This window comes from Perca fluviatilis, chromosome 3 (genome assembly GCF_010015445.1).
Source record: "Perca fluviatilis chromosome 3, GENO_Pfluv_1.0, whole genome shotgun sequence".
NCBI classification, from domain to species: Eukaryota; Metazoa; Chordata; class Actinopteri; order Perciformes; family Percidae; genus Perca; species Perca fluviatilis.
The window spans coordinates 11,619,537-11,633,798 of NC_053114.1; the positions used below are offsets into that span (position 1 = coordinate 11,619,537).

The window sequence follows — 14,262 nt, forward strand, 5'->3', positions numbered from 1 at the left end:
AAAAAAACAGTTTATACATGTGTGTGTGTGTGTGTGTAGCATAGATGGGGCTACAACAATATTTCATTGTACAATGCTGTATTGTATAATGACAATAATAAAACCTTGAATCCTAGGTGTCTACCTGAATGATGCACTCCATTAGATACTCCTGAGCCAACGAGTCTCTGCAGTTGACAACCTGCTCCAGCACTCCTGAAAGAACAATCTGTGGAGAGAAACAAACAAAGAGGAAAACAGTATTACCAGTAGAGATGCACCGATCGGTCTGACATATGCCGATTTCATGCCAGTCAATGCTACAATTACCTGACAACATATACAAGTTACAGTTCTCAAGGACGTACGCACACACGGACGCGACAGCACAATCTCTTTTTCCCCATCTCTCAACTTTTCCGTCGCGTGTACCCAATCGCAGTGTGAAGCGCGTGTCTGCGCTATTCTCGCACATGTAGGGAACCTCGTGAATTAACATGCAACATGTCAACTGTTTGGAAATTCTTCAGCGTTTGTGCAGAGATAACAAGTATGCAATATGGCAGAGTCAGAGTCTTCCAGGCAAAGTCACCCGCCACTTTGAAAAAATACGGGTGCTAATTTCCCACCCTGGTCCTCGTGACTACAGCGGTCAGTCATGGCCGCAGCCGTTCCGGAACAAATCCGGACCTGGTGGGTATTGACGGACGTCGGAGCACGCAGCCGGCACGCAGCGGAGCCGGTCCGCAGCCGTTACACATCTAGTGGAAATCCCCGGTAACAAACTCCTCCTAGAGATTTCATCCAACAAACTTCAATTTGGTCTGTGCCATCTTAAGACGTTAAAGATGAAAAGTTATTAAAAGAAAAACTTTTCGTCCTAAGGCATGGCCGTGGCGGGGCGGCCATTTTGTGCGTTTCGCCATCGAAACAGGAAGTGAGTGTAACTTGAGTGTACATTGTCCAATTGGCTCGAAACCTTTCATGATTCATAAGACTAACTCTGAGGACATTTACCAGACAAAATTGAGTCAAAGTCATAGTGTCCCCTAGTAGCAACAGGAAGTAGGCCCAAAACTATACGTGCTATACTTTAACGAACTCCTCCTAGAGATTTCATCCGCTCAACTTCAAATTCGGTCTGTGTCTTCTAAAGACCTCAACGATGAAAAGTTATTGAAAGAAAAACTTTTCGTCAAACGGTGTGGCCGTGGCGTGGCGGCCATTTTGAGCATTTATCGATGAACGAAGTAGTTGTTGTAACTTTAGTGTACATTGTCATGTCTGCCCGAAATTTCTCACGTTTGAGGAGGCCTGAGGACATCTACAGGGCAAAATTGAATTTTGGTCATAGCGCCCGCCCCCTATGCTTAAGCCACTCCCCTTTCATAACTGGTGACCCGTTTAAGGTAGAGTCTTATGTGAGGTATCAATGAACTCATTGGTGACAATTTGCTGTGTCAGAGTGCACGGTCGCAAGGAGCAGTGTCCGCCAGTAACCCCGACGCGCGCAGAGGAGCCTGTCCAACACTGCTTGCAGTCGCATGCTACTTAATTTATGTAGATTCACAATGCTAGTTGCCATGGGGTCATAGACTTTATTTATCGTCATTTTTGTTTAATTATTTGCATTTTGTCCACTTTTCTGGTTAATTCTGGTGAGGCTATATAAAAGGAAGGTGATTGTATATTTATAACTGTTCATCAGTTTGATGCACAGGCTGTGCCATCTACAGACACTAGTATATACTTTTACTGCAATTTTTTTGGAGCCTAAAGGTGATCCTTAATTAAACAGTATCATATCTTTCTAATCTTACTTAAACCATTGGAAGAAAAGAGTGTAAACTAAAGTTGTATCGCTGCAGACAAATATCGCCACTGTAAGGATCCAATTGTAAAATTAATCTTATTAGAAACAACAGACACAAACAAAGACACACCTGTTTGTACTTGTCCACATTGACACCCTCCAGCTGGCTGAGGCGAACTAGGTTGGTGCCCACCAGAATCCTGAGCTCTTGTCGTTCCTTTTCTCTCTTCTCCCTGTCTCGGCTGTGACCCTGATGCTGCATTCGAACCCATAACTTGTTCATTTCGGCAAAGTTCAGAAGGACAAAGTCGATGGAGTCATTGATATCACCGGTCATCTCCTCTGTTCCCCTGTGGAGTTACGTTTAGAACAGGGATGCATGTCAAAATATTCTCTAATATAACACTCTAATATAAGTGAACCGGTTCTGGAATCGTGCCTCCTTCATTAATGACGGCATCCAGAAACATCATATCCCTTGTTTAATGTCAGGTCTCTTTCTAATAAGATTTTTATTCTAAATGGTTTTATTACTTCTAGATACCTTGAATTTGTGCTCCAAAGACCTGGTTCAAGCTAAATAAACACAGGCAGCTGGCTGAATTATACACTCTACTATCTATTAACAATTGCTCAAGCGTTCAGAGACTTATGTTTAAAATTTGTGGTACAGATCCAGTCATCCTTGTGGTTATTTATCGAGCTCCTAAACCCAATACATGCTTTAATGTGAATTTTCTGGATTTACATCCTCCAACTGTTGAATCCTGGCCCAGTCTTTCACCTTTTTCAGTCAAGCATCCCCTGCAAAATGTGAGGAATTTGCTAAATTTTACTTTACTAATCGCATGTCTTCTATTAGAACAGAAATTGTTCTCACAACTATGATAATCAACCTACAAAAAAAAATTCAGAACAATTTCGGACCCTGAACTCTGCAAGATTGTTTCAGAGTAAACCTGCTACCTGTTGTCTTGACCCTGTCTGCAATACACTTTTACAATTGTTTTAATTGTGTTTTTAAAGGGGTGATAGAATGCAAAACCGATTTTACCTTGTCATAGTTGAATAATGACAGTTTAGTGGGTAACTAGGACATACATAGAACCTCTAAATCCCATTGACACCTCTTTCCTCTGCAAATCTCACAATTTGAAACTGCCTCTGAAAACGGGCAAATCGTCAACTCGGCGGCTCCTTGTCATTTGGCTCTAGTCTCTCTCTCTTTGTCACGGCCCGAGATTTACATAGGCTACACAACTGACCTGAGATCAGATAGTCTTCTGAATATAGGTCGTGGAGATCTCAGAAATTGTATACATTGTTCATCTGCTATTTTACCTTAAATTCACTTCTGAGACTTTTTTATGCGAGAAATCAACTATGTAGAGGTCAAATATGGGCTGTTTTACGGAAACTGATATCTAATTGCAAATTTTGTCCGAATGTGTGTCGGAGTTCAGCGGCCGGTGCTGCCTGTGTTGCTGCCTCGCCGCCTGGCCTGCCTTCCTTCACAGATTAAAGTAGAGTAAATATACTCTAATTACGCCGAAGATCTAGCCAACTAGCCGCAATCTGTACACATAGGATTGAAGGGACAGTCACAGTTAACGAAACCCCTAGTGTTCACAAAAAATCATTAACTTGAAATCTGACACCATTGTTAGCTTTATAAGACCTTGGGGTAGATGTTAAATAAGTGGTGTGACGAAATTAAAACTGTAAATATACTCTTATTACGCCGAAAATGAAGCCAACTATCCATGATTTGTAGCTACACATAGCTAGGATTGAAGGGACAGTTGCAGCTAACAAAGCCCCTAGTGTTCACAAAAATTCATTAAATTGGAATCTGACACCATTGTTAGGTTTATAAGACATTGGGGTAGATGTTATATAAGTGGCGTGACGAAATTCAAACTGTAAATATACTATAGTTATGCCGAAAGTGTAGCTAGCTAGCCGCAATATTTTCCCATTGTACTGAATGGGACACATAGCTAGCTAGCTGCTCCTCCTAACATAAAAATGCCTTAAATTCAAAATCGGAGTGTTAGCTTTTGTTAGCTTTGTAAGACCTTGGGGTAGCTGTGATATAAGTGTCATGACGAAATTCAAACTGTAAATATATTATAGTTATGCCGGCAGCCGGGCGTCTCCGTAATGCAGTAATCCACAAAGGGTGACTTTGCCCTGGGTATGGAGCCCAGCAGGCTGCCGCTTTCTCGTCAGACTGTGTGGAGCTCCTAAAGTCCAACACGTCTTACCAAATTTGCAATTAGCCATCAATTTTTGTAAAACGGCCCATATTTGAGCTTTATATAGTTGATTTCTCGCATAAAAAAGTCTCAGAAGTGAATTTGGTAACGAAACATTGCAGTGTCTGGAATATCAGATTCTGTCGCGTCTCTAATGTGTGTGTATGGGGATTCGCTCAACCAATCAGCGCGCAGCTCATCTAAATATTCATGAGCATAACATATTTGAAGAAATGCTCTTGTTACAAATAGGGCCAAAACACAGGGATGCATAAGGGCCAATAAAATATCAACCAGGCCATTTTCTGCCCAACCAATGTTACATACCCCATTAGGAGACCTTAAGGAACAGTGTGAAATACCCTATATAATCATTCTATCACCCCTTTAACTCTGTTTGAGAGATTAGTGACAACTTCCTTGGAACAGGATTTTTTCATAATTTCCTAAAAAAAGAAAACTGCAGCTGTAAAACGCCTACTGAAAAGGTCAAACCTTGAGAGTAAAGTTTTAAAGTTTTTAATCTTGGCGCTGTCCTCAGGCTTTGAATAATCTAGGCGTGACAGGAGACTTTGGTCAATCACAGGTCATTTCAGAGAGAGTGCAATAGCTTTCTATTGGCTGCTCTGCTCATGCATATGCCCGTGGAACAGGTAGGGAAGAGGGAGAGCTGCAGGAAGAGGTCTCATTCTGTCAAATCCTGGCTTTTTTCCTTTCTTACCTCTGCAGCATTAAGTAACTTTAGACCTATATCAAATCTTTCCTTTTTAAGCAAGATACATGAAACATTTGTTTTTAACCAACATTGTTATTTTTAGGTTTCAATCATGTTTCAGGGATAACCACAGCACAGAGCAGCCTTTGTTGAAGTTGGCAGTGACCTCCAAATTAGCACTGATGCAAATAAGGTCTTTGTTCCGATTCTTTTGGATTTAAGTGCTGCGTTTGACACAAATGGCCATGATATTCTTATGGATCGCCTCAAAGACTGGGTTGGGCTCTCAGGAAGGGTTTTAAACTGGTTTACCAATCAGATACAAAGAGAAAAAGCTGGCCTTGCTTACTCCGGCTGCTCTCCATCATCTGGCAGTATGTTGCGGGTGCACTGCAACAGGTAGTTTCTGAGGAAGAGGCCCCTGAGTGGGTGCTGGACACCACGACACATCTCAACCAGGTCCTTAAGAATGTCCTTACGAGACTGGGGGAAGGAGCGAACGTATACCACACCCACTGTGATTAGCAGATAGCTGTGGAGAGAGAGGCAAAGCAAAGTGAAGTGAAGTGTTCTTCTATTTCGAAATAACTTTTCTATTTTATTAGTGAGTTAATATACAGTGTAGCTGGAGATCATGTACAGCAATACTGTCCACAGATGAATGTCGTTTTAATATGGTTTGTCTCTTATTTCCTGTTAATCCTTCTGGCAGGTCCCCCAAATGTGATGACTCAAGAATGTGTTGCCTGATTCTCCAGATATTTGTCCGCAATATTTGCATCTTTGGACAAGTCAATTTAGGAATGATGACAACCAAACCATTTTTTTTTTTCAACAAAGTTCACACCAAAAAATTAAAACGAGAAGTGAAAAAAAGTTTTCACACATTTTACCACTTTTGACTGGTTATTTTATCATTTAACTGTTTTTCCATCTCTTTTTGATATACAGTAGTTTGTGGTATATCGTCTAGCCTCAGCAATTCCCTGGTAAAATTACAAATTTAGAAGCACCACTATATGTCATTATTCCATTTTGTTCTGTAATAGTGTAATTTTTATACTCATTCAATATTATGTAGCCCTAATTTACAACAATGTATTAAAAAAGCAATAGTTTAGATTGGCGAAAGAAAAAAAAGGTCTTCAATTTAAATAAGGGGTCTGAATCCTTTCTACTTCATGAAACTACTTGATGTTTGAAGGAAGTTCAATTAATAAGGTGATACTCACAGTCTGGGGATGATGTTGCCTGCATACTGGACCAGCTCATAGAGATCTGCCACCTTGCGTCCTTTGGCAAACTCATCAGTCAGATAAACTTCTAGGTAGTGGAGTTCGTCAGATATAGCCATATCTGAAAAAACTGTTAGGGACCAGTGCAAACCCATCATGAATCATCCACATACAAAAAAATATGCTAGCACTCTGAACCCAATACACCACTTACTGTAGTTACACTCGAAAACTGGCTTCATTTTTGAATAAGCACTCAATTCACTATTCTAAAGTTCTAAGTTAAAGTACTAATACCAAACTGTAAAAATAGTAAAAGTCCTGCATAAAATTTTTTACTTAAGTAAAAGTATATAATTATCTCCAGGGAAATGTACTTAAAGTAAAGTATTAAAGGTAAAAGTACTTAATGCTATAAATCCTCACATTTTAAAAACCGAAAACGATCAAAACTGTTGTCAATCAACGAAGTGTTTAATGGTCTAATCATTTCAGCTGGACTTGTAGGCCTTTATATGGTTGAGTAGTTTCATTTATAATACAACTTTTTATAGCAGAAGTGGCATGCAAATTAAAGACTCAAGTGAAGTACCTCAAAGTACAGTACTTGAGTTAGTAGTTATTCCACCACTGCTAAAATGTCAAGACACAAAGCAACTAAAGAAAACATACGCAAATAGACCACAACACGTAACAAAGAAAACGCACGCAAATAGACCACAACACGCACCATAAAGACAACACATGCAAATAGACCACAACACTCAACAATAAGAAAACGCACACAAATAAACCACAACAAGCAACAATAAGACAACACATGCAAATAGACCAACATGCAACATAAAGACAACACATGCAAATAAAACACAACAAGGACAAACCCATTAACATTTCTGTAACTCTTCTACATGGTTAAAGGGTAAATAGAAGTAGAGACATGTTATATTAGTGTTCTAGTCTGCCTTCTTTAACAAATATTACACCAACTAGAGAGCATCTTGCCATGGGATCACACCAGCCGCCAAGGATACAGAGCTCGTAGTAGCTCTTTGGAGAAAGCATGGAGGTCCTCAGCTCACCCAGCATGTTAGAGGCGTGCTTCAGAGCATCCATCAGCTTGTTCTTGTCCTGCAACACAATCAAGCTATGAATAGGGGTGCAATGGATCACAAAACTCAGATCGGCACAAAAAAAGGGGGGAATTTAAATGATTTATAAAAAATTTAATAACAATAACTTATAACAATAATACCTTATTTCACCAGTAAATTGCTATTAAACGACAAACTGATGAGAAAAAGGTATTATACAATAACTTTGAATGCATCACGAGGTTTCAAGTAAACACAACATTTAGGCTATGTTTAGACGGAAACAATTTGAAGAGAAAACACAAAATTGGCTCGTTTAGACGAGCATTTTGGGGGGGAATCTGTGTGCATATGGTGACGCAAAAGTGTGTGAAATTCGATGTAGTATGCACACCAGGCGGCTAGGTGGTAGTGTGAAGCACTGCCACACAACAACACCAAGTCTGCATGCCTGCGTAGAACCTTCTTTCTACTTCTCTCCTCCTCCTCTCCCTAGTAGGGCGAAACCAAAACATGGCTAAGCAAACAACAAAAGCTGACAATTTTGCCTGGACAGACGAGGAGGTAGCACAACAGGGCGTGGACTCGGAGTCCTGCCAGTCAAAATATATAGACATATGGACCGAATTTCTTCAGCAGTATCCTGTACATGGAGGGATGTCATATCCACACAAGAAAGACGCTATATCATCAAAGCTGAAAGCCATCCGGACCAAGTATAGGCAGGCTATGGATACCCAACGGCAGAGTGGCCATGGGCGAGTAATTACTCTACATTTGATTTATGTAATGAAATGTGGGGTTGGTCGCCAGCCACCACAACAATAGAGGCTGCAGACTTTTGCGTTTGTACCCTTTAGACGGGAACGCGACGGTGGAGCGTTTAAGATTTCCACTCTGGAGGGTGGTTTCATTTTTTTGCATTTTTAAGCCCCAAAAATGCTGTCACCGTCAAAAGACAAAAGGCACATCTGATAAAATATTTTTACGCTTTCACCCGCGAGCGTTCTCGTGTAAACAGGGCCTTAGTCTACAGCAGTGACCAAGGGCTAGTTTGTGTCTTTAGCGGCAGACTGTTGAACTTCCTGGTGTTGGAATACAGTCACACTTTTACACTGTTCAGCTGTCAGCATTTTAACTGCGTTTTATCCAGCTAAGGTTACTAGCTAACGGTAGGCTAACATTATCTGCTGCCAAGTGTAATGTTAATAGGGGTGTCACGATACCAAAAATTCAGTAGTCTGTGCCAATACCAGTAAAATAACAAGATTCTTGATGCCGATTTCGATACCACGGTAAAAAAAAAAAAGGATTTTCAAAGATTCCATGTAGTTTAACTTGAAACATGAACTTCATCAAACTATTTGAAAAATATCAAAATGTCATAGAGCAATATAGCATATAATGCAATAGAGCATGGAACAACATAATAAAGTGCAATTAATGGTCATAGTGCAACAACTAGTGTCCCCAGACACATTCCAGACTTCCAGGCATCTTTTCAAAAAGGTACAGTGCAAAAACAACAACAGTGTTTATAACAGTTGCGTGACCAGAGACGTTACAAACCCTGGGTAAATATTGGAGATGCATTTGAAAGATGGAGACAGCTTAGACGCAGAGTTGGCCAATTTCATCCTGAACAGTTAGCTAAGCATTAGCTTCAGGCTAATTTATCACGGCTACAAGGGACGGGCATTTTATGTCATTTCAAGATTTGTGTAGGCAAGCGGGCCATAGCTGTTTACAACGTGTAGCCTGTTCAGCGCCCGTAGCAGACAACGGTGGGTTATTTGAAGCCAAGAGAGGGGGGCTGTAAATCGGAAAGAGAGGACCGTGAGTTTGCAGTGAACATGCCGTTTTTAGGTTGGGTAGAGTTGAACTGGAAGTAGAAGGACGTGACTTTGGCCACTTGTTCGTGACCTCCTTCTTCTGAATGTATCGACTGGAACACTCTAAAGCATATACTGCCCCTATCAGTTCCGGACTGCTAACACTGGCATTGTCGCTAAAGGTGCTTCAAAAAAATGGGCATCGTCTGAGTTTTGTCATTTTAGAAACAGAAGGTGTTGGTAGTATCGGTTCTCGTGACCTCCCTAAATGTTAGTGTTAACTAAGCCCCCTATTCTCTGGTAGCTCAACTACCAACTGCTGCTGCAATTGCACTGCCTGTATCTTTTCACGCAACCCACCATAAAGATTTATCAGCCTACTTTAAGTAACAGTAAAAATTAATTTCACACTGATATTAATCATTATTATTAATCCGCGGTTCACATGCATTCCATACAGACCACGGATCAACTATGTAACCAGTAACTATGAACATACAAAATAATGACAACCGGGGATAAGGCTCACAACATGAGCACACTCTAGTCTATTGTGGGCATGTGTGTGTATTTCAGGCCTGTGTGCAATGTGTGTAACAACAGAGTATAAAATGTAATTTCCCCTTGTGGGCTTAATAAAGTATGTATTCTTCTTTTTGTCTACTACTGTACTCTACACGCTAGGTTTGTTTACTTCCCAGGGGGACCTCATACACTCAGGTGTTCGCTAACTGCTAAGACTTTCTATATTTTCTATACTCAAACTATTAGCAACTTAGTGTAATGCGTGCCCAAAGTACTTTGAAATGTGTTTCTGTAAGAGTCTACTTTTGCTTTGATATGAGTTACTAATAACTAAAGTCAAATTAGCTGTTATTTATGTAACTGAACTAGAGATGTTAAAAATGAACCCTTTACCCATTAACCGATAATAACAATTTAGACCAATTAATACTATCAGTTAAACAACATTTTGAAAAAAATAAAAAATAAAAAAAAAAGGTATTTCAACTTTTTATTGTTGCATAGTAAAAGAAAAAGAGGCTATACAATCTATCTCTTAACTATTGTTAACCCTGACACTGCTGCCTTGCAGCTTTAAAGGTTTCAAAGACTTCGTATAACTTACAATGTTGGACATTCAGCTGAATCCCCAAATTCAGCATTCACACATACAAAGTAGTAGGCAGTAGGGTTGGGTACCGAAACTCGGTGCCAATAGGGAACCGGTGCCGACGTAAACGGTAGTAACGAGACCGAATAAGAACAAAAGTTTCGGTGCCTCATTTCGGTGCTTGACTTTACACTACACCTGACAGCATGTAACGTTAGCCTACCTTTAGCTAGCAGCTGGATTAAACACCGGTAAAATGCTGACAGCTAACGTTAAACAGTGTAAAGTGTGACTGTATTTCACTGTGGAGGACTTCAACAGCGGGATGTAACAGTCTGCAATGCAGCGCAGCAGCTGCCGTTGTCGGAATTCATAGATATACAGTAGTAGTGCTAGTAGTACTATGTTTATATGGTCGGAATTAAACAACACAGACGGAGCTTTCACTTGCAGCTGCCGTCGTCGGAATTAAACAACACAGATGGTGTGTTCTCTTGCAGCTGCCATTGTCGGAATTAAACAACACAGACGGTGCATTCACTTAAAACAGGTAGCGTCGTGGTGCATTCACAGTAATTGTAAAATACCCTTTTCCCATCTGGGGTTCAACAGCAATATAGGCCCCTACTGGTGAAATAAGTTATTGTTATAGTTATTACATTATTATTAAATCTTCAATTTTGACCATGGCCTTAGAAATAAACAAGTCACTGACTGTTGTTTACTACCCTTATTTTTTTTCTTCTTCTTTTTTTTTTACTTTTTGAAAAGTACCGGTTCAGGCACCGGCACCGTTTTAAAAGTATCGATTTAGCACCGGAATCGAAAAAAAACCAAACGATACCCAACCCTAGTAGGCAGTCTCTGTCCTCTCGTAAACCTGTACCTCTGTGGGTGTGCTACATGGAGCGTTGAGGTAAACTGCATAGTTTACCTATTCTGCTCTAACTAGATAACAGTTGTTGTTTGATGTAGCCGCCATACTACACACAGGGAAGTTGTTCATTTGTCGTTGCACATTTGCACAATTTGTTTCCCCCAGTACAGAATAGTTCTCTGTCATAAAAAAAAATAAGAGTCTTAAACTTTCCAAATCCAGTCCCCTGATATTCTTGGTTGAAAAAGAAAAAGAAAAAAAGGGGTTGAACAACAGAACAGAACAAATGCTGCCTTTGAAGTGCGGCACACTAAACACAGACGTGGAGGGGGGTAATTTTTTAATCACATGAGGTCCCCTAATACTAGTCCCATGCAAATAGGCTTTAGTTATAGCTCTGTGTACAGTAGCTGTTAGGGCTGCTTGATTATGGGAAAATAATCATGATTATTTTGGTCAATATTGAAATCACGATTACTCATTAACCTTTTGGGGTGGGGGTTAGGGGTGTTCGCACAGAAAGAGTCTTTGGATCAGAATAAAATCTGTTTTACTACTGTGAGTCCGTTTAGCTTTACAGATCACACATACATACATAAACAATTCCAGATACATAACACTTTTTGCAATCACAGATCACATTTTCACTCACTGTGACTACTGTCATTACTAACTAATTGCTAACTTCCACAGAGGAAAAATACAGCAAATCGACGGTATACATACCATTACGTAAAACAGATAATTTAACGTCTTCACTCATTTTTCACACAGTTTAGCAACAAAACAAAATGCTGAGGGAACATTACTATGTTTATTTCTTGTTGGTTTTGAGTGGTATACATCCCCACTAACCTGGAAAACGTTTTAAACAGTTTGTGAATACAGCGTGTCTGGGGAATGGAGTTAAGACAGAGGGACCACAGGGTTCGCTAACATTAGCTTCTTGTCTAACCTGGGGTCTGATAAGCCATACATTCATCAAATCCAGTGCCCATAACGCTATTTTCCAAGCTACTGTAGCTGTCAACATTTCAAGTCGTTTTCACGGTAAATCAGCCGTCGAGGCTTTGATCGCTTTTTGTCAGTCTGCTTTTTGTCATTTGATTAATTGCACAGCCCTAGTAGTAGTGCCTGATTGTTTATCTGTCTAGTCTAGCTTAAGGAGTGTTTCACCTACAGTCTTGCTTAGGGGTGGGCGATATGGACAAAAAATTATATCGATATTTTTGGCGATTTTGACGATAACGATAATTAGACGATATCCTTTAAAATGTGTTTTTAAAAGTCAGTTACTTAATCACTGATGATAATAATAGGCACAATGTTGAATGAAAACAGTTCTTATTTATTTTCTTTAAAATGTAAGTATTCAAGTAAAAACAATTCAAAGACATACAAAATACTAATACTATACTAATAGAACTAGTGTAGGAACATTGAACTCTGAGTAAACATTCAGTTGTACACCTCTGCTGTAATGTAAATTGTGCAGAATACAAGCAAGATGAAATCATAACAATAAACAAAGGGCTCTGTTCTGTAACATATTGCACACAACCATGTCCTTATTGGAAGCAGTCCTGGAGATGGGATAGGGTAGTGTCAGGCCAGGTTTTGATAGTCCTTCTACTTGGCTGTATAGTCCTTCTGACTGGGATTTATGCTGGGATCAGGAGTTGTTGGATGTGATCTGAACGGCCTCGGTGAGGGAGAGGTGCAGTTCTGTATGCTTTCCTGATGTTAGAGTATACATGGTCTAGTGTGTTCTTCCCTCTAGTAGCACAATCTACATGCTGGAAAAAAGCTGGGGAGTACAGACTTTAAGGACGCCTTGTTTAAGTCCCCTGCTACAATATTTATCCCCCCCGCGCTGCAGTTAGTTCGCTATGGTTAGCAGTGAGCCAAACTTGTGCTAACGTTAGCATCGGGGGCTATGTGGACGGCAGTGTGCCGTTTTCGTGGTAAATAAAATGGCCTGTATATTACCGACAGGGCTTCCAGGTCAGGTGAGCAATGCTGGGCAACGATCCTGCTGTTGGTACTCCATTCATTATGCACAAAAATGCACAGTCCTCCTCCTCTGGTCTTGCCGCAGTTCTTGTCTCGATCCTGCCGGTAACTAGCTCGGCGTGCTAGCTGCCGACAACAATCCACAGAGCGCCCGGTCTGGCTATGTCCTCCAGGACGTTATGAGCTGCCTGGAAGGATCTCATAACGGCTGTGTTGTATCATAGTCCTATATTGATTAGTTCAGTGTGGTTGTACTTGTATAAATATACACCGACAGGAGAGCTAGGAGCCACTGCACAATCGCGCGCTGCCATCTTTGTTGACATTAGTGAATGTGTAGCGTTCCAGTGAGTGTTTTGAAGTGTTTTTTTCTAAGTAATTTAAATACTCGATAATGTCAATTTGCACATCGTTAACACAACAATGACGATATTATCGTAGACGATATATATCGCCCACCCCTAGTCTTACTGCAAAGATTTAAACAATCACTGTTACATTGTGCACAAGCCATCAACCCCTGAGAGTACTATCATCAAGGGACAGATGGTAGACTTTGTAGATAACTACAAGTACCTGGGGATTTTTATTGATGACAAGCTGAATTTTATTATTTGAGAGGCTATGTGAAAAGGGCCAGCAACTTTTGCTCTGCCTCCGGAAGTTATCTCAGTTTCATGTTGACAAGACCCTCGTGATCCTATTTAACAGATGTTATATTGTGTCCGTTTTAACCTTGTCTTTAATCTGTTGGTACAGGAACCTCAGCATCAAGGCCAAAAACGCACTATCCAGGATAGTGAAAGTGAGCAGCAAGATCTTGGGGGTACAGCAGAGTATGCTTACTGATTTGTTCAACAGACAAGTAGGGAGGAAGGCTGAAGCCATTCTGTCCGACAGCAATCATCCCCCCCCCCCTCCTCTGACCCCACTATAACACTTGTTCTAAGTTCGCAACTATACGCTATATGAAAGTAAATGGTACATCCAACAACATGGGAATGCAATGGGGACAGCAACAGCACCCTCTGTGGCTAGATTGCTTGCTGGAAAATGGGAAGAAGGTGTTATACATTAGGGCTGTTGGAACAAATTCCGAAAGTTGATTATAATATGAATAGTAAAAAAATAAATAAATAAATGCTATTCGAATGCTGAAATTACTATTCGAATGTGATTCTTTTTTCCTAACTGCGTCGCGAGTTATAGGAGCTTAGCTGGGAGCTTCATGGAGACAGCTAAAGTTTATGTTAGCTGCCCTACAGCTGTCAGAGTTAGCTTTGACTTCATATATTACCTTCTGACAGCTGTCTTCTCAGTAACGTGACAATC

At 40.4% G+C, this 14,262-nt stretch overlaps 1 protein-coding gene across 1 annotated transcript in view; it reads right to left on the bottom strand.

Moving 5' to 3' along the window:
* Positions 1-14,262, bottom strand: part of vps35 (VPS35 retromer complex component) — a 29,094-nt gene that overhangs the window by 12,497 nt on the left and 2,335 nt on the right. The window contains exons 3-7 of the mRNA XM_039794533.1: positions 7,035-7,131; positions 5,998-6,121; positions 5,115-5,297; positions 1,923-2,142; positions 125-208 (exon numbers count right to left, since the gene is read on the bottom strand). Coding sequence (XP_039650467.1) covers positions 125-208; positions 1,923-2,142; positions 5,115-5,297; positions 5,998-6,121; positions 7,035-7,131 — 708 coding nt within the window. The remainder of the gene's footprint in view (positions 1-124; positions 209-1,922; positions 2,143-5,114; positions 5,298-5,997; positions 6,122-7,034; positions 7,132-14,262) is intronic.